Source organism: Rhinatrema bivittatum, chromosome 9 (genome assembly GCF_901001135.1).
Source record: "Rhinatrema bivittatum chromosome 9, aRhiBiv1.1, whole genome shotgun sequence".
NCBI classification, from domain to species: domain Eukaryota; kingdom Metazoa; phylum Chordata; class Amphibia; order Gymnophiona; family Rhinatrematidae; genus Rhinatrema; species Rhinatrema bivittatum.
This window is the reverse complement of record NC_042623.1, coordinates 78,515,467-78,533,600: the sequence shown is the minus strand read 5'-3', so window position 1 is coordinate 78,533,600 and position 18,134 is coordinate 78,515,467. Positions and strand designations below refer to the sequence as shown.

The 18,134-nt window shown below is 40.3% G+C and overlaps 1 protein-coding gene across 2 annotated transcripts in view; it reads left to right on the top strand.

Annotated features, from left to right (window-relative positions):
- IL17REL (interleukin 17 receptor E like) overlaps window positions 1–12,430 on the top strand; it is a 142,328-nt gene extending 129,898 nt beyond the window's left edge. Inside the window, exons 17-18 of one of the 2 annotated variants that reach the window (XM_029616471.1) lie at window positions 7,140–7,211; window positions 10,780–12,430. In XM_029616471.1, the coding sequence (XP_029472331.1) occupies window positions 7,140–7,211; window positions 10,780–10,841 (134 nt within the window). In that variant the 3' untranslated portion in view covers window positions 10,842–12,430. Of the gene's footprint in view, window positions 1–7,139; window positions 7,212–7,345; window positions 7,685–10,779 lie in introns of those variants that run through there. The other variant, XM_029616472.1, reaches the window with a different exon arrangement.
- Window positions 12,431–18,134: the final 5,704 nt, after the last annotated feature.

The window sequence follows — 18,134 nt, the reverse complement described above, 5'->3', positions numbered from 1 at the left end:
TACTTGTGACTTCTTTTCCTGGGTCCTGCATATTCTGCTTCTCTTTCACTGCAAGGAAGATATTTCATTTCTAACGTCTGACTCTACTATTTTCCTACTTGAATTATTTTTACTAACTTTCTGTTTAGTACAAGATTGAATTCAAAATTGTTATCCTTTCCCTTAAAACTCTCTGCAACGCTCCTTAACATAGAGACATAGAATATGCTAGCACAAGGTCTGTCTAGTCTGCTCTGTTTCCTGCCTTTTGCAATACCACAAACCCTGCTCGATCTATGGCTTTGCCTTCATGTCTTCATGACTAAGGATCCCCTGTGCCTATTCCATGATTTCTAAAATTGCTATCATCGCTTGCTATATTGTTCCTCCTGTACTCCTCTCTGCTTTGTCCTTCGGTCGCACTGCCTTATTTATTTTGCTATTTTATCTCTTTCCCTATTTCTGTATGTCATTATTAATCTGCCCCGGCTGAAGACTGCTCTATAACAGGGATTCTCAAGGCGGGGGAATGCAGACCATATTGTGGGTATGGTGGTAAGAGTGTATGCTGCAGTGCAGTCTATGTGGGCAGAAATGAAAGAAAGCTGCTGCGGCCAATGCACAGGTGGTGGGTGAGGAGCGGCTGTTGTAGCCCACACCAGGTGTGAATAAGGAGAGGCTGCAGCAGCCGATGCAGGGCAGAAGTAAGGAGCAGCTACTGTGGCCCACATGGACAGAAGTAAGGAACAGTAACTGCAGCTCACATGAGGTAGGAGTGAAGGGCAGCTGTGGTGGCTGCTCTTCACATAGGGCTCTTAGGCCTGGATGTTTTGTAAAATTGCAGGTCTTTGAGAATCGCTGCCGGCTTTCGCAAACCAATAGCGCCACCGTGACAGGTGGTGCTATTGGGAGCGTTACTGGCAACGATAAGGGGCCTTACCTTTTCGTCATTAGCAATGTCTTCACTGCGTCCGCCCCGACTCCTCCCCTTCCGGTGCCGACTCCGCCCCGATCTAGCTATCGCACACGAAAAGAGAATTTTCGCGTGCGAAAGCTATAGAAAATGACCCCCTTAGTTACTAGGCAAATTTATCCTGTAATTCAACAGAAAATTAAATTGTAGAAATGTTTAGTGGCGGGCATGATGATATACCATAGCTACATGCTAGGGAACAGTGTGAATCCAGTGATTCTCAACCAATCACCATTTTCAGGGTCAGGAACAAACTGCGTTGCTGCAGAACTGACAGCCAATGAATAGCGTACTTTTGCCTCCCTTAGATTACCATTTAGAGAGAAATATCAGGCAGTCAAAAAACTGTTGAACTTGGTGGATCTCTGTCTGCTTTCAGCCTAATACCAACTATGTAAAGAGTCGTGGGGACAGAGAATTGTAAGGAGCCCCTGAGACAGAGTTTGTAATGAAGCGGGGAACAGACTGGGGTAGGGGAATTTCAGAGACTAATTCTGGTCTCGGAGTGGGGGGGGGCTATCTTCTGTAAAAACATTTGAGGTTCCATTATTGAAAACAAGAGCTTGCATAGTGATGATTTTCTCTTTATTCTCTGTAAGGCAGTTCTATTCATAGGCACCTGTGCGGTTTCTAGAAGCCAGGACCTGATTCGTCAAGATCTTTTTCTATAGACAGAGAGAGAAATTTTCAAAGCCATCTACAGGGGTAAAAAGTGAATTAGCAGGGAAAACTGACTTATGAGAGAATTACACTCCCTCAGTCAGGCTAAAAGTATGCACGGAGTTCCAAAATGCACACATTATTTGCCGCACGGGGGGGATGGGGGGCATTTCCGGGAGCAAGGTTTGGGCAGGATCAGAAAATAAAATGCAGAGATTATGGGGGTCAATATTCAAAGGTATTTAGTTTGATAATTCACACGTTATCTAGCTGTAATGGCCTCTCCAGGCTCATTACCATTCTGGCCCTTAGTGAAGTCCTTTTAGCTAGGGACAGGCAGTTCACATAAATGAAAGGCACCATTCGGTACAGTCCCTCCCTTTGAGAGTGCTGAGATGGTCACTTCCTGGAGGCAGTGCTTTGAGTTGGAGTTAGGTGGCAGTTAGGAGTGTCTTATTTTTGTTATGGGGTGTTTCTGGGTAGGCCTAGTTTATCCGCCTAACTTAGCCGATTGTTGTATGTAACCAGCTAAGGTAGTCAGAGCAACCCCGGAAGCACCGGGAGCAGGTAAGAGAATAAAAGGTCTGTGGGGTGGGAATCTGGATGGTGGGGTGGTTTCTAAAAGGGTGGAAGATCAGGGTGAAGCAGGACAGAGCTTCGTAAAGAAATTATGAAACTGGGACAGGAAGAGATGGGGGGGACCTGACCTACAGACCCTGCAATTCTTTTTTTTAACACTTTGGAGGGATTTGGGAGCCTGGTTGGGGGGGGGGGGGCTCAGTCCGGCAAGGCCAGTTACAAAATATTGGGGAGTAGGGGGGGGGGGGGGGGCCGGTTATCAGGCCGCAGGCCCTCAGTGCACTTTTTAAAAATTTTAGACAGTGCCACTTAACTGTCTATATATTTTTATGTTCCCAGAAAGAGGCTGATTCACTAAGGCTTCCTCCTCCCCCAACGACTTGTATTTATACCCCCAAACCTACATTCTTGGTCCTTACCACATCCCCCTTATTAACCAATTCTTACCACATCCCCCTTATTTTTACCAATTCTTCTCTGAAGCACAAATTCTGAGAGAATTTTGTTCCTCTTCATGGCCTCCTGGCCAGAGACATGCCTTGTATTGCATTGTTCCAGGTTTTCATACTTTCCTTTCATATCTTTGCTGCATGGTTACTGGAATTGTTACTATCTAGAACAGTGATCTTCACAGTTTGTTTTTTTAAATGGGAGCCATTTTGGATCCACTGGGGTTGGAGGGGAGCTGGCAGTGGTGGTGGTGGTACCTCCTCCACTGCTGTGGTCAACTGGGGGAGGGAAGGTGGTGGAAGAGGAGCAGTCGGTGTGTGCAGCCTATAGCAGTCTCTTTGTCTTCAGCCACCATTTCCCCCATTGTAATTAAAAAGAACTCAAAATTAAAATACATTTTATATAAGGAAATATGGCACTTCTAAGGCAACTATTCAAGTAAACATTTTTTTTTTTAGAGAAGAATAGTGTGCTCTCTGTATTTGGAGGGCACAGATCAGAAACTTGTTTGAAAGCATAATGGTGAAAAAAATGTTTAAAGATAGATTACCTGGGTAGTGGTGCCAGGGGATGTCCCTGGTGTCCCTTCTCATCAACACTTTTATAAACTTATTTTGAACTCTTTTTTAAAGTTCCCTACTCCGTTCCCTTCTCACTTGATCTTTTTTTAGAGTTTTTTTAGGGAACTCTAAAAAAAGATCAAGTGAGAAGGGAACGGAGTAGGGAACTTTAAAAAAGAGTTCAAAATAAGTTTATAAAAGTGTTGATGAGAAGGGAATATAGTAAAGAGATAGTGTTGGTTATAAATAATCTTCTTCAGCATTTATAGTCTTTATAAAAACTAAGTTAAGAAATTGAGTATCTTAAAAAGACTAATTGAGAAGGGAACAGAGTAGGTAGATAGCGTTGGATTTTTTCAAGTGGTATAATCACGGATGTTCAAAACTGCTGTATAATAATTATTATGTGCAATATGTGTATGTATTTTAATATGTGAGTGATAGCTATAATATTGTATTAGTGATAGGTGCAATGTTACAACTAGTGATTGAATGTGGTATGCGTAATGAGTGTGAGTAGGTTTTAGATGTATGTGGATTTGAATTATAAGTGATTAATAAAATATGTGTTGAAATGTACACAGGTATATGTTTGTATATTTATTCATGAATTACTCATGAATAATTATTTATTCATGTATAATTATTTATTCATGTATAATTCATGTATAATTCATGTATAATTCATGAATAATTATTTATTCATGTATAATTATTCATGAATATTGATACATTCTAATGTATCAATAGGCTGAAATGTAAATATTGTGCTGTTCAATTTCTCCCCTTCCATCCCAAGTTTATTTTCCTTGTTTTTTGTAACTTTCCCTCTCCCTTTTTCTGATTCACTGTATTTAAAGTTCAAGGTTCTTATTGAAAATATTGTTTTTTACGTTACGTTATGCTTTACACTCCTTGTTGTTTGTAAACCGGGTTGATGTGATGCCTATCATGAAACTCGGTATAACAAAAACAATAAATAAAATAAATAATAAATAAATAAATGAAAGAATAATACCTGTGGATAGCCCATTTGTATTAGTATATACTTGACCATTGTGGTTACCTTAATCTATGTGACCCAGAATGAACTATATTTTAAAATTAATAGTTGGTATTACCAGTCCTGTTTACTCTCGGCTCAGCTGACTGTGCAGCTTGCGCACACAATTTACTTTGAAAGAACTACAGGGAGTGGAGAAGAGAGCCTCACAAGTTTAATAGCCTAGAAATAAGAACCCTTTCCCTAAACCTTAAATCCATCAGGTATTTTGTTAACTTTTTGATGCTTCATTTGCCAAAAACATAATATCGGCAGAGGACTTTAGTTCCCAAGAGCCTCAAATTCCCATGAGGCATTGCAGATGGTGAAGGCATTATTAATTTCAATTGTAGGCTGAGAAAGAAAGGCCATTTCAGATACAAATTGGTTTGGTACCTACATTATTATAGAAAGGACTGGAGATGAATAACAACAAAACATCTGCCCGCTGAGAGAGGAAAAGATGTACAAAGTTGGTAATAATGCGAGACTGAGCAAGAAGATTCCTTTACATTGCTGGAGTTTTGCCCAGAAAGCATACAGCCTTCCATTCACTTTGAACTAAGGTGATTCCTATTGCATAAGCAGAACAAAGGCAGTAAACTTCCGTCAGTGCCCTGAGGGAGAAAAGAACAGTGTGTGAAATGGAAAACAACACAATTTAGAAGAAGATTAAAACAGGCCAAGGTAGAACAAACATGGGGGGGGGGGGGGTGAATTTAGGAGAAAACAGAAATTCATTTGAGATGAAAATAGAAAATGAATATTTGAGCGATCTTTCCTGTGATATTTCAAACATGTGACCTTCAGAAAGCATCACGACCATTATAAAACGTACTTGCTTTAATAAATGAAAAACAAAATACAATCCTACCCTAAGATCCAAACAACAAACATTGTTTGTCCAGCTGTCAAGAGGGAAAATACAATTTTCTCTTAGGCATTTGGTTTTCTGCTTCATGGCAGGGAAAACAACATGACAGCAAGAGACATTTAAAATGTTTTATCAAGGTTTTACCCTGTGTGTGTGTGTAGGGCTGTGTAGGTGTGTGTGTGTGTCTGTGTCTGTGTGTGTGGGTATGTGTGTAGGTATGCGTAGGGGTATGTGTGTAGGTGTGCGTATGTGTGTGTTTGTGTGTGTAGGTGTGGGGGGGGGGGAGGGGGGAGTTCTCTGTGCACAAGGCTCATTCTTGGGGGAGAAAGCAAGAAAGTTTGTATTTTACCAAATATATTGCGAATTGAAACTCTCGGGGAGAAACTAGGGAAGGTGATGGTTACCAATTGCAGAAATGGCAAAGTTTAAAGTTATGAGTCATAGGGGTAGATTTTAAAAGGTGCGCGCGGGTGTACATGTGCGTGCGCTACCTGGCGCGCACACATGTACACCTGATTTTCCTCCAAGCCTGCCCTTAACTTTCAAAACCATCAATACTCTACCAGACTGGCTCCGCTTACCTAACTAGGCGCCCCGCTTAGCTTAGACGTTATATTTATGCCTTTGTTTCTTTGTTTTTCTCTTTATTTAGTTTATTCAATTATGCTGTCCTTCGCCTCCGGCTACCTTAGCCACCCTAAGTTCTGCCTCCTTGTTATATGTAACTTTCGCCTCTTGTTAAATGGTTGATTAAGTTATACCCCTTGTTACATGTAAACCGATTTGATTTGAATTTATTCATGAAGGTCGGTATAGAAAAGTGTTAAATAAATAAAATAAATAAAAATGTTATAAAATCAGGGGTCGGCGCGCGCAAAGGGGTGCACAATTGTGCATCTTGCGTGCTGAGCCATACTGCCTTCCCCCCTTCCCTTCCCTTCCCCTTCCCTTCCCAACCCTTCCCCTAACCTTCCCCCCCCCAGCCCTACTCTAACCGCCCCCTGACCTTTGTTTTACCTTTTGCGCGCGCCGGCAGCCTGCTGGCATGCAATCCTCCAATACAGCAGCAAATGGCCACTATGTCGGAGGCCTCTGGCCCCGCCCCTGCCCCTTTTTGTAAACCCCGGGACTTGCATGTGTCCCGGGGCTTTATGCGTGTCGCCAGGCCTTTTTAAAATAGGCCCTACGCGCATATGGCTTTTAAAATCCAGCCCATAGTCTTTCAATTTATGAGGAACAATAGTCCCAAGTATTTGTGGCAGAGACTGGTTTAGTACAGACCTGGTCAAAGGTTTAGATCTTTTCAGGGCTGTTTGTTAGCTTCAGGCTTAGTTCAAAAATTACGTTTTCAGTGGCATTTTGGTATGCCTTTGTCTATTGTGGCACCTACTGTCATGAATGACTTGCCATTGCTGATTAGACAGAACTAAACTATCTAAAGTTAAGAAAGCAAGTTAAGATATAGCAGTTTCCTAGTGATGAGAACTCATGGTGAATGGTTCTTTCCTTGGTAGAGCTTTATTCTTAGTTTGGGTTTTGGCAGCATACTATGGTTTTCATGTTTTTGGTTATTTTATTCTGTTTTTATGATTATGGATGCTATTTTGTAAATAGCGTTTATTATTTGAACTGATTATGCAGCATATAAATGTGTTAAATAAATAAATGAAGGTCTCTATTACAAACTTGGAGAATCCAATCACTCTGTTAATACTATGTCAGCCTTCCCCCTCATGGATTTCCATTAAAAGAAAAATAATAAAGTGCAACTCTCCCTGTCACACTGCAGGCAATAAATTCATTTCATTCAGTGTATGGTACTGTAAGTGAATTCTAAAACTAAAACATATAATGTTACTCCCCATATCTCAGAATTAACACAAAAATAAGGCCAAACTGATTCTAATCCCAAAGTAGGACAACAAGACTGTATACAGTATTTAAAAAAACATGTTTCTCATAACCAAGTATCGCATGTTAAGTAGCTATTAGTTTCACATGTTATCTCTTACTTTTTTTCAGTATATTACAGAAGAAAACTTGATCATAAAAGCTCTTTCAAAATGAAAGTCCAGCACATATCCTCAGGCCTGGGTAAGTGTAGAAATCAGGGGAACAACTGATGAGGACATTGGTCTTGTTTCAGGCTTCTTCTTAGAGTTTCCAGCTGTCTCCATTTTTCCCTGAAAGACTGATCCAGTCCTGGTTTTACTCCCTTGCATTTATAGACTTCCCAGAGAAAAAGGAGGACGTCATTTCCATGCACACACTGGGGTAAAACCAGGATTGAATGAAATGGAGTCAATTATCAACCCCTGCTTCTGCTCCTGTGGTCCTTAGAGGAGACAGAAAGAAGAAGCTCCTCAAAGTGGTTTCCTTTATATATAAAAGATGGAAGAGCATGAAGAGAAATAAACCTAGAGGAATTCATAAAGAAAGGGAGAGTGAAGCTTCTCTTTTGTTTATTTATTTGGATTTTAATAGAGCTTTTACTTAGCTTTATAATTAATCAAGCGTGGCACAATTAAGCTGTGAAGAACATAAGAACATAAGAAATTGCCGTGCTGGTTCAGACCAAGGGTCCATCAAGCCCAGCATCCTGTTTCCATCAGAGGCCAAAACAGGCCACAAGAACCTGGCAATTACCCAAACACTAAGAAGATCCCATGCTACTGATTCTATTAATAGCAGTGGCTATTCCCTAAGTAAACTTGATTAATAGCCATTAATGGACTTCTCCTCCAAGAACTTATCCAAACCTTTTTTGAACCCAGCTACACTAACTGCACTAACCACATCCTCTGGCAACAAATTCCAGAGCTTTATTGTACGTTGAGTGAAAAAGAATTTTCTCTGATTAGTCTTAAATGTGCTACTTGCTAACTTCATGAAGACAACAGGGTTGGGGGTTCAGAGATTGTGTAACCATGCAAATTATGGAAGAAATATAAGAGGAACTGCAGAATGTAAGAGAAAGGAAAGAAAAGGACTTTGATATAATTTCCCTAGAAATAATCAGAAAACCTACAGAACTGACCGAGCAATTATATATAAAAAATAGCTGAATGAAAGGCCTAAGGGCCTAAGGACAGTAATGTTCAAGAAGAGCACACTTCCAGAAGACATAGAAAGTGTGTCGATTAAAGTATGGTAAAGAGCACAAAAGAATGGGCAAGAAAAGTAGAAAGAGAATACACATCAAGTAAGAGGAATGAGCATATAGGTGAATTTTAACTGTCCAGTGTGCGTTAATACCAGGATATTTCAGGCTGGTACACGCTGAGTGGATTTTAAAATCCACCTGAGTTCGTGAGTATCTCTTGCTGCGTGCACAAATGAAAAGTTCCCAAAAAGGGGTGTGGCGTGGGCATGGTCTGGGTGGGGCATGGGCATTCCTGGATTTCAGCTTCAAGTTTGCACGGAAATTATTTACAAGTACAAGTGCATGCCAGGATTCCTTGCTTTGCTTTACTTCTGCTATGGAGGAAGTAAAGGTAATAAAATAAAGACAAATAGATTGGTGGTGTCTTAAGGAACGGGGCTTACAGAGGAGAAGGGAGGCTATTAAACTAGGGGGGTTTGGAAGTCCTATCTCTTACCTGGGCAAACTGGGAATGCACTGGGAAAATTGGTACTGGCGTTGGTGCGCCAGTACCAATACCACTGACGTGGTAGAAGCGACATTTGCATGCATAAGCATGTGTCCGCTTAAAATTGCACGCACATGTGTGCACGGTCAGGCTATTTTATAACATACATGCATATACATGTATATATTATATATAAAATGGGCGTGGGCCGATGAATATGTACACGTTAAAAGTTACCATCATTGGCACGGAATACATGGGTGCATCAGAGCTCCAGCACCCATGGGAATATTTTTGTAGGTGTATAGCACTTATGCAGCTTTATCCATCTCCAAGAACAATAGGATAGGCCTTCTCTTTCCCTTCTCCCAGTCCCTTTTGTAGTGCTCCTTAATCTAGAACAGCTGGCTGGACGGATACTGAGTAATCCCTGTACCCATGGCTACCACTCCTTCTCTACCTGTATGCTTTTTATTTACAGCACAAGTAGGCATTGCAGATAGAAGGGAGGAGGAACAGTGGAGTAAATGGGGGCACAGTGGTCTCTTATCAACCATGCTATTACTAGTGCTGCTGCCTTAGCGATAGAAGGGGAACATGGTTGGCTACAGAGTTTGAGTGGATATAGGAAAAATGTAAGGAAGAAGATATATACAGAAGAGCGACTGAAATGATAAATGCAGATGGAATGGCTCCCCTATGAGGAAAGGCTAAAGAGATTAGGCCTGTTCAGCTTGGAGAAGAGACGGTAAAGGAGGGATATGGTACAGGTATTTAAAATCATAAGAGGACTAGAATGGGTAAATGTGAATTGGTTATTTACTCTTTCAGATAATAGAAGAACTAGGGAGAACTCTATGAAGTTAGCAAGTAGCACATTTAAAACAAATCAGAGAAAATTGTTTTTCACTCAATGCACAGTTAAGCTCTGAAATTTGTTGCCCAAGAAAGAGGTTAGGGCAGTTAGTGTAGTTTGGTTTAAAACAGGCTTGGATAAATTCCTGGAGTAAAAGCTCATAAATTGCTATTAATCAATGGCTTAAGGACTAGCCACTGCTATTACTGGCACTAGTAGCATTGGCTCTCTTTAATGTTTTGGTACTGGCCAGGTACTTGTAACCTAGATTGGCCACTGTTTGAAACCAGATGCTGGGCTTGTAGACCTTCGATCTGACCCAATATGGCAACTTCTTATGTTCTTAAGGGAATTGGAGGTGTGTGAGCAAGATTAGAGGGTTGATGAAATATAGAGAGGAAGAATGGACATGGGCATATTGAGAGGGGTGAGATCCACCAGCCTTAGGCTGGAGACTATGGGGCTGATTTTAAATCCTATGCGCACAGGGTACATTTGTGCACGCTACCCGGCGCGCACAAATGTACACCCGATTTTATAACATGCGCGTGCTGCAGCGCGCATGTTATAAAATCCAGGGTCAGTGCGCGCAAGGGGGTGCACACTTGTGTACTTTGCGCACGCCGAGCCCAAGGGGAGCCCCGATGGCTTTCCCCGTTCTCTCCAAGGCCGCTCCGAAATCGGAGCGGCCTTGGAGGGAACTTTTTTTTGCTCCCTCCCTTCCCCTATTTAACCCACCCCCCAGCCCTACCTAAATCCCCCCTCCCACCTTATTCCACGGAGTTACGCCTGCCTCTGGCAGGCGTAACTTGCACACACCAGCCAGTTGCCAGCGCGCGAACCTCCGGCACGGCTGCTGTGCTGGAGGACTCGGGATTGCCCCGGACCGCCGTCCTGCCCCGGCCCCACCCCTGGCCCGCCCCTTTTTCAAAGCCCCGGGACATACATCCCGGGGTTTGCACGTGCCGCCGAGCCTATGCAAAATAGGCTCGGCGTGCGCAGGTTTTTTTTTTAAAGGGTTACGCGCGTATCTTACACGCGTAACCCTTTGAAAATCTACCTCTAAGGGTGCAACGTGAATGTTTGGCAGACATGATTATACTAAAGAAAACCAATATAACCCTTAAAAAGTAATTTTAACATGAAATAAGCAAGCAAACATTGACTTTGCAGTGAAGTAAAATGTTTAATTTTTTCTAACCTTTGCCATATTCAGCATCTTCTCTGGGGCAAAGAGTATCCATTCTATATGCCAGAGGGAATGAAGACTGCTGCTGAAGTGATGAAGATCCATGCAACACCCTGCTCAGAGTTTATTGACAGTACCAAACGTGCATTTTTAAACTTTGTCACAAGCCAAAGACATGACCTCCTGTTACAACATGTGCTGCAATGCTGCATGTACTCCATCGATAAATGTGGATCCAAGACTAATTCAAAACAGGATGTACTGTGGTGGAAAAAGAAGGATTGAAGTTTGGAAGAAATGAAAGAAAACAAGGGAAATCAACTGAAGGACTTAGTGTACACTTTACAACTTTATCTAAATATTTTCCTCCAATGTCATTTTTCAGGTTTCCTTTTCACAGGTCAAGTGAATGAACTTTGTTGGGGAACTAATTTCAACTTGGCATTGCTTTGGTGGTTTGGTTCAGAGGCTTGGATAAGATATAGGTACCATGTCCAATGATTCCTATGGATGTTATTGTAACAGAGTAGAAAATAGAAATCATTAAAAGAACATAAAGAAAAGATATGATAATTTGTGTAGTTCTCCAGTTTTTGCTGAAGCCAGGAGTTGCCACTGACAGATAAATTAACAAATGAAATGCAGTACTCATACAGGAGAGTTGAAATCATGTTGCCATCTATCTGATAAAGATGCTTAGTGCATTCTGCACCTTTCCCATGTTCTGTAATGCATGTATGGAAAGTCTGTTTTCCTAAACTGATAATTAAATGTAATGACCTGGTGTTTTAGAATTTAAGGATAAGAACTGTATCTGAAACTATGGACTCCTATCTAAAAGGTAGACGAGGAAGAGTGCTGGAGAATTGAAGTTGAGAGAATCAGCGAATGGAGAAACTAAGGATAGAAAGAGATGGCTGGGAGAACTGAGTTCAGTCACTTGCTCAACAGCACCACTAATTAGCCCATGGCAATAGGATTTTTCACATTTGTATGGAAGGGAAAATTATGCAGGCAGTGAATCTGAGATGGAGTTAATTTTGAATACAGAGGCATAGTAGTTAGATTATAGAGTGACACAGTTAGTAGTCAGGCTTGAGATTAAGGAGTCAGGAAGAGAAGGCTAAGACTGGATTGAGATGAAGGACAGTACCAGTCACAAAAATGGCAAGCCTAAAGTGTAAAAGACAGTGAGTTCCATATTCAGACTTAGCTAGAAAACAGCTGGATTTGAAAATCCCGCTCTGTTGACTGACCCCATGATAGCCCAAGATCTGGCTAAAAAGATATCAAGCTTGCTTGGGGTCAGGGTGGGGGCATTCAGGAGTGAATCCAGCTATCCAGCTAAGGCCTTGATTAATCATTTTGCTATACATTTTGTATGAATAGTGCTTGTGATATAAAAAGGGGCATGGTTAGGGTAATTTTTGAGTTACTACAACCCATGCTATTTTAGCACTTCACAGAGGTATTTTACCACAGTATGTGTTAAATTTATCACATCTTCACTTTGCCAGCTCCAAAGTGCCCAGAACAGGCCTTTCTGAGAGAGAGAGAGAGAGAGAGACTGACTATAAGGCTCTCATATTAGTCAACTATTTATACCACTGTAGGAGGGTCAACTAGTAACTCTAGGTGAGGTTTTGGTGGTGGGCTAGAGTTTGGAGGGCAGTTTTACATGCTCAGTCAAGGTACAAACAGCACAGTACACATCAGTGAAGATATGATGTGATTTGGTATGAGGAAAGGTACTCAAAGATGAGATTAGTACAGTGTACTCTTGCCCTAGCTTGATGCACTCTCTACCTGGGTGCTATCAAGCTAGGGTGAGAGTACATTGTACAAATCTCATCTTTGAGTACCTTTCCTCATGCCAAATCACATCATATCTTCACTGATGTGTACTGTGCTGTTCGTACTTTTGACTGTGCATGTAAAACCGCACCCCCCCCCCCCCCAAACTCTAGACCATCATCAAAACCTCGCCTCGAGTTACTAGTTGACCCTCCTACAGTGGTATAAATAGATGGCAAATATATGTGCCACCCTAGAGGCTCTCTCTCTCTCCCTCTCCTGCCCAAAACTGTATTTGCAATATTTATTAAAATTCTTGTTCAGGCATATCACACAGCATAACAGTAAGAAAAAAGATGTAGTTATTACCAGTTCAATAACATGCATCATGCTATTGCACGCAATGTTAAACATCCCTCATTTTCATAAACTCTACTCATACTCCTCCTCTTCAACTAAATTTTCAATGCAAAAAATAATGCATGCGTTAGGGTGTTATCGCAGGGCCCTAACGCCCATGATAACGCCCTAACATGATTTCAAAAATGACCCTGTTAGCAAGCTAAACACTTATTTTTAGCATTATTTGATTAACATAGCCAGATAGCTTTAGTATTGATGAGGAGCAGTCTTCAAGTTTGCTGGATAAACTTATTCAGCTAACTTTGACATAGCCGGGTATATTCAGTGAAGCAGGCATACAAAGTTAGCCAGATCAGTTTATCCGAATAAGTTTAAGACTGCTCTTCTTCACTTTGCTAGCCAGCCAGAGTCTGAATATGGACCTCAATATACTTTCATAACACAAGAGTGGATGATTGTACAAATTGTGTAAAAAACTTACTTCAGCATTTTGCAAGTCCACACTTCACAGTGTGATAATGTATGTTTGAGGGTGTTATACTTGAGAGCGGGAGTCAAGGATAGGATTGTCGGATTTACAGTTACAGGGCTAAGCCAGAAGTTGGTTGACGTTGAGAACAGAAAAGAAGGATGGGTCTAAGATTAGGAAACCAGATCTCCAGTGTTCTCCAGAAAACTGATATCTGCCCAACAAGTGGAAAAGTCAGCTGGTAAAAGAACTGAAAATTCCTTGCAAACATCAAAGTAATAGGACTATAGAAGACACCATAGCTAAATGTAAGCAGCAATACTAGATTAACTTTATAGGACAATTATTGTAATACAAAAAAAAAAGAAAAAAATTTCACTCAAAAGGTCATCTTTATGTTTGAATTATTATTTGGATCCCAGAGATCATCCATAATATTTCTTGTATGCAAGGTCTGAGAAATGAAGAATGGCTTTGTTAACAAAAATGCAGTAGTTAAAATTGTATTCACAGTTTGTGTTCATGCTTGTCATTGCACATGTAAAAATGTCCAATTTTCAGCAGTCAGAACCATACATTTCAATTTTGAGTATAAGAACCTATATGTTCTTGCATGTGTCTTTTGCTCTTTTAGCAAATGGTCCGATACAGTATTTTTCTGTATATTTATGTTTTATTTTTCTTCAGGTAGTTTGAATAGAGATACTTTTATACAAACCCAACAAGTAGACTCTAAATAGACCAGAAGACAATTTTCAAAGAGCTGTTTTCAAAGATAATTTGTTAAGTTTAGCCAGTTATCTTTAGGAACGTTTACAGCACAACCTAACTAACTTAAGTACCTGATTCACTAAGGGATTTTTCCATAGACTCAAAATGGGAGAAAAGCCTTAATGAATCTGACCCAAGGCTTTTCAGCTGATAGTTTCCTAAATCTCATCAGTCAAAATTTTAATGAAGCTAATTCTTCATTTCCTTCAGTATGTATCTGTATTCCTTTGGCATGGAAAACTGGGAACCCTTTCCAATAGCCAGTCACTGAAATGATGGAGATCAGATTTTTCACTGGAATTTTCCTAGATACCCACTGAAATATTAATTGATATTGCAGCTTAGATTGGGAGCCACCTGCCCAAGCATTTATTCAATACAAGCCATTTTGTTCAATACTGGTCCATCTTTCATAACATGACTCATTGTCTATTAACTAAATTAGTATATTTAACAATGTTATTTTAAATATGTGTTTTGCTATATATAACATACGTGTAACTTATTTAACTAATTACCAATGTACTTTACTTGTGGTTTTTAATTGTCATGCACAAAAGACTTAATAAAGCTTTATAAAATATGCATTCTATTGATCATTTTTATATTTTTTTTTATTTATAACAGTTAGTACTTCACTACAATGAACTAAATGTGTAGTGTGTACATATTTAACATGGACATCCTATTATGCCAGTGGTGGATAGGTTTTTGGTTTCTTCTGTTCAAGGTGCTAATGCAGGGTCTAATGGGCTTGGCGTTGTAGTTGTTGCCCTTAATGCAACTTTGATTTTACTTGGCTCTGATAGCAAGATATCTCCAAAAGTTGGAACTGGGACTTTTACAGGGATTTTGGCTTTAAAATTGTCATCCAAAGAGATCAATAATTTCTAGTTGGTAGATGGAAAGTCTGCTATTGAAAACTTTTTTTTTTTTAAATTTATATTTTATTGAACTTTTCAAATTTACAATAACAAATATATTCTTTGCCATCTTGAAATCTGAGTGCTATTACAATTTAGAAAACTTCTCAATATACATGCATTGAAATTAACATTCTCTATACAGAGACCTTTTATCTTTTAGCACTAACACATTATAGAGGGAATAGTTGAGGGGGGCGTAATAGAAATCACAGAGGAGTTATAATATAGGAAATAGAACCAATAATGATCATTCGAGTGGCAGCTTCTTAAATTTTAATCCGTCATGATGTTTCAACTGTTACCGGATTTCTAGCACTTAAAAAATCTCTAAGTTGAGGTATATCAAAGAAAATATATGTGGAACCATGCCAACCTACAACACATTTACAGGGATATTTCACAATGAAACTTGCGCCCAAAGCAATAACCTCGGGCTTTATCTGAAGAAATGCCTTTCGGCGCAATTGGGTGGCTTTGGCAAGGTCTGGAAATATCCTTACCAGGCCACCACAGAAAGAAGCTCTCAAATATTTGTAATAGGTGCGCATAATCAAATTTATATCTTCTTCAGAAAATAAAGTCACAAGAAGTGTCTCTCTCCTCGTGACCTCCACTTCCGAAGCTTCCAAGTATTGTGTCAGGTTTGCCAAGTTATCCAAAATATTATTTCTGGTATTGTCCTGTCTTTGGGACAAATGTATCACTTTTTTAATTATAGGAATCTTCTCCTGAGGGATTTTCAAAAAATCTCCCAGGTATTTCTTAAGAGTTACCAGACATAACTCGTCTTTAACCACAGGAAAATTAAGTATACGTATATTCAGATGTCTGATAGAGTTTTCTAATGACTCCATTTTGCGTAGTGTAGCTAGCCTTTCTCTTGAAAAGGCAGCGGTAACCTCTTTCAGTTCTTTAACCTCCGTTTCAACTTTCTGGATAGCTGTTCCTTGTTCTTGTAAAATTTGCTGGTGGTCATTGCTACTAAATCAAGTTTAACAGAAACCCCCTGTAGCTTTAGAGACTGCTCTTGTAGCTTAAAATCCATTCCAGCTATAAGCTCCCAAATGGAGTCTAAAGTTACAATTGCTGGTTTTTCAATCCTGCGTGCATTCAGACTCACCCCACTGGCTCCAAGAGTCGTATCAGTCCTCACCACTGCATCATCCACGCTTTCTATCTCCCCTTCTCCTCCATTCTGGCCTTTAGGGGTGGAAGTCGTCACTTCCCGAGGAATCACACCTTCGGCAACCCCCGACTGGTTTGCTTCACCCGAATTTCTTCGGGGCTCTCCAGTTGCTCCTGGGGATTCCGGGGAGGAAGCCTGCAGCAATTGTCTCGACGTCGGCGGGCTCAATGATATTTCTCCCGGCGAAAATGGCTCTCCTCCAGTCACTCGCCAGCGGGAGTTGCCGCCCGTCCAGTAGAAGTAGCGAACTCTCTAATTAATCTCTGGTCTGAAGGTAGGGTGGATTCGGTGGGGTAAACCCGCACTCTACCTTTTCTTTTGTGGGTCATAGTTGAAGTAAAAGCAGAAATTTGTAACCAAGAAATCTGAAATCAGCCGGAGCTTCAGAGAGACGCTGCCACTCGGTCGGCCATCTTGGTTACGCCCCCCCTGCTATTGATACCTTGGCACCAGAGTTAGCAGGCAACCCTAGAGGAGATGCTCCTCTGAATGTTCAAGCATTAAATATCATTGCCCTCCCAAACAGACCACCTGTGATTACAGTGGAGACATTGTAGATGACTATTATGGGAATGGAAAGATCTCTCACTGCAAAAATTAACAATACTTTGCAATCTATAAACAATTTACGTGTTCAGATAGATTCTCATGCTCAGAAATTTAGAGATTATGGGGGGAATCTGGCTCAGCTTGAGTCTCAGGCTAATTTTGTTCAGATGTACCTTTAATTAAAGATGAATATTGAAATGCATTGCATGTTGCAATCTCTGGAAAAATTATTCTAGGAGAGGCAACCTCCTAGAATAACACAATGAAAATGTGTTTTTGAGCTAAGCAAAAAACTCTTTGTGGTCATAATGTTGCTTTATTTCCTGATTCTTCTAGATCTATACAACAGAGGCATAAGGTTTTTCTTGAGAAGAGGAGATTGTAGCCTTAGGTACAACATTTAAGTTGAAATCTCCACGTAAATGTGTCATTAAGGGAGTCATTTACTATGCCGTGGATTTGTATCATAGGAGGAGCAAAATATCACAGGGGCATTCCCGCAATATTTAACACCTTCCAGGGAAAATATCGCAGCAGTTTCCGCATGATATTTTTTCTCCCAAATTCTGCAAGAAAACAAGATAAACAGCATTTTGCATTTGATAAATGTTGTTTTTCATGTGCTACTAGCTTATTGTGGCTTAGTAAATATAGGCCTAAGTTGGAGAATGTTAAATATGTTTTTCATGATCCAGAGCAGTTGGAAGGATTTTTTACAAAATAGGGACAATCCTTATAGTAGTATGTCTTAGGTTAAAATCTAACAATCTAATAATGCATTTAAGGGCATTATTGCACCTTGAAATTCCTTTTTATATTCTGGATTTGGCTCTGATTCCCCCAATTCAGATTTATGTAGTGGTTATTATGATTTTTTTCTGTATTGTTTCCTTTAATATTTTCTGTCTATAATATTTCTATTACCAAGATTGTTGTGATCTAAATTCTGTAAAACATATAAATAAATACAATAATAATTAAAAAAAAAACCCACTTGCTTCCTGTCATTCCCTTAACTATAAATATTGATGGCACTTCTCTTGCTAACTTACCCCTCACTCAACCTCTGGGGGTGTTGATACCACTCTTCTTGTTGTTTCAGCCCTTACTCTTTAGCTTGCAATTTTGCTGCCACTTGTTTGCTGCCTTGCCCTGCAGTCTGGGCCTTGGAGGTTTGATGCCACTCTTCCTCCTGCCGTACCACTAACTCTATGCCTTTGTGTTTTGATAGCTCTGTGCTTGCTACCTTGCTCTGTACTCCATACCTTGGGTTTTGATGCAACTCTTCTTCCTGTCTTGGCCCTCATTCAATGTCTGGGGCTGC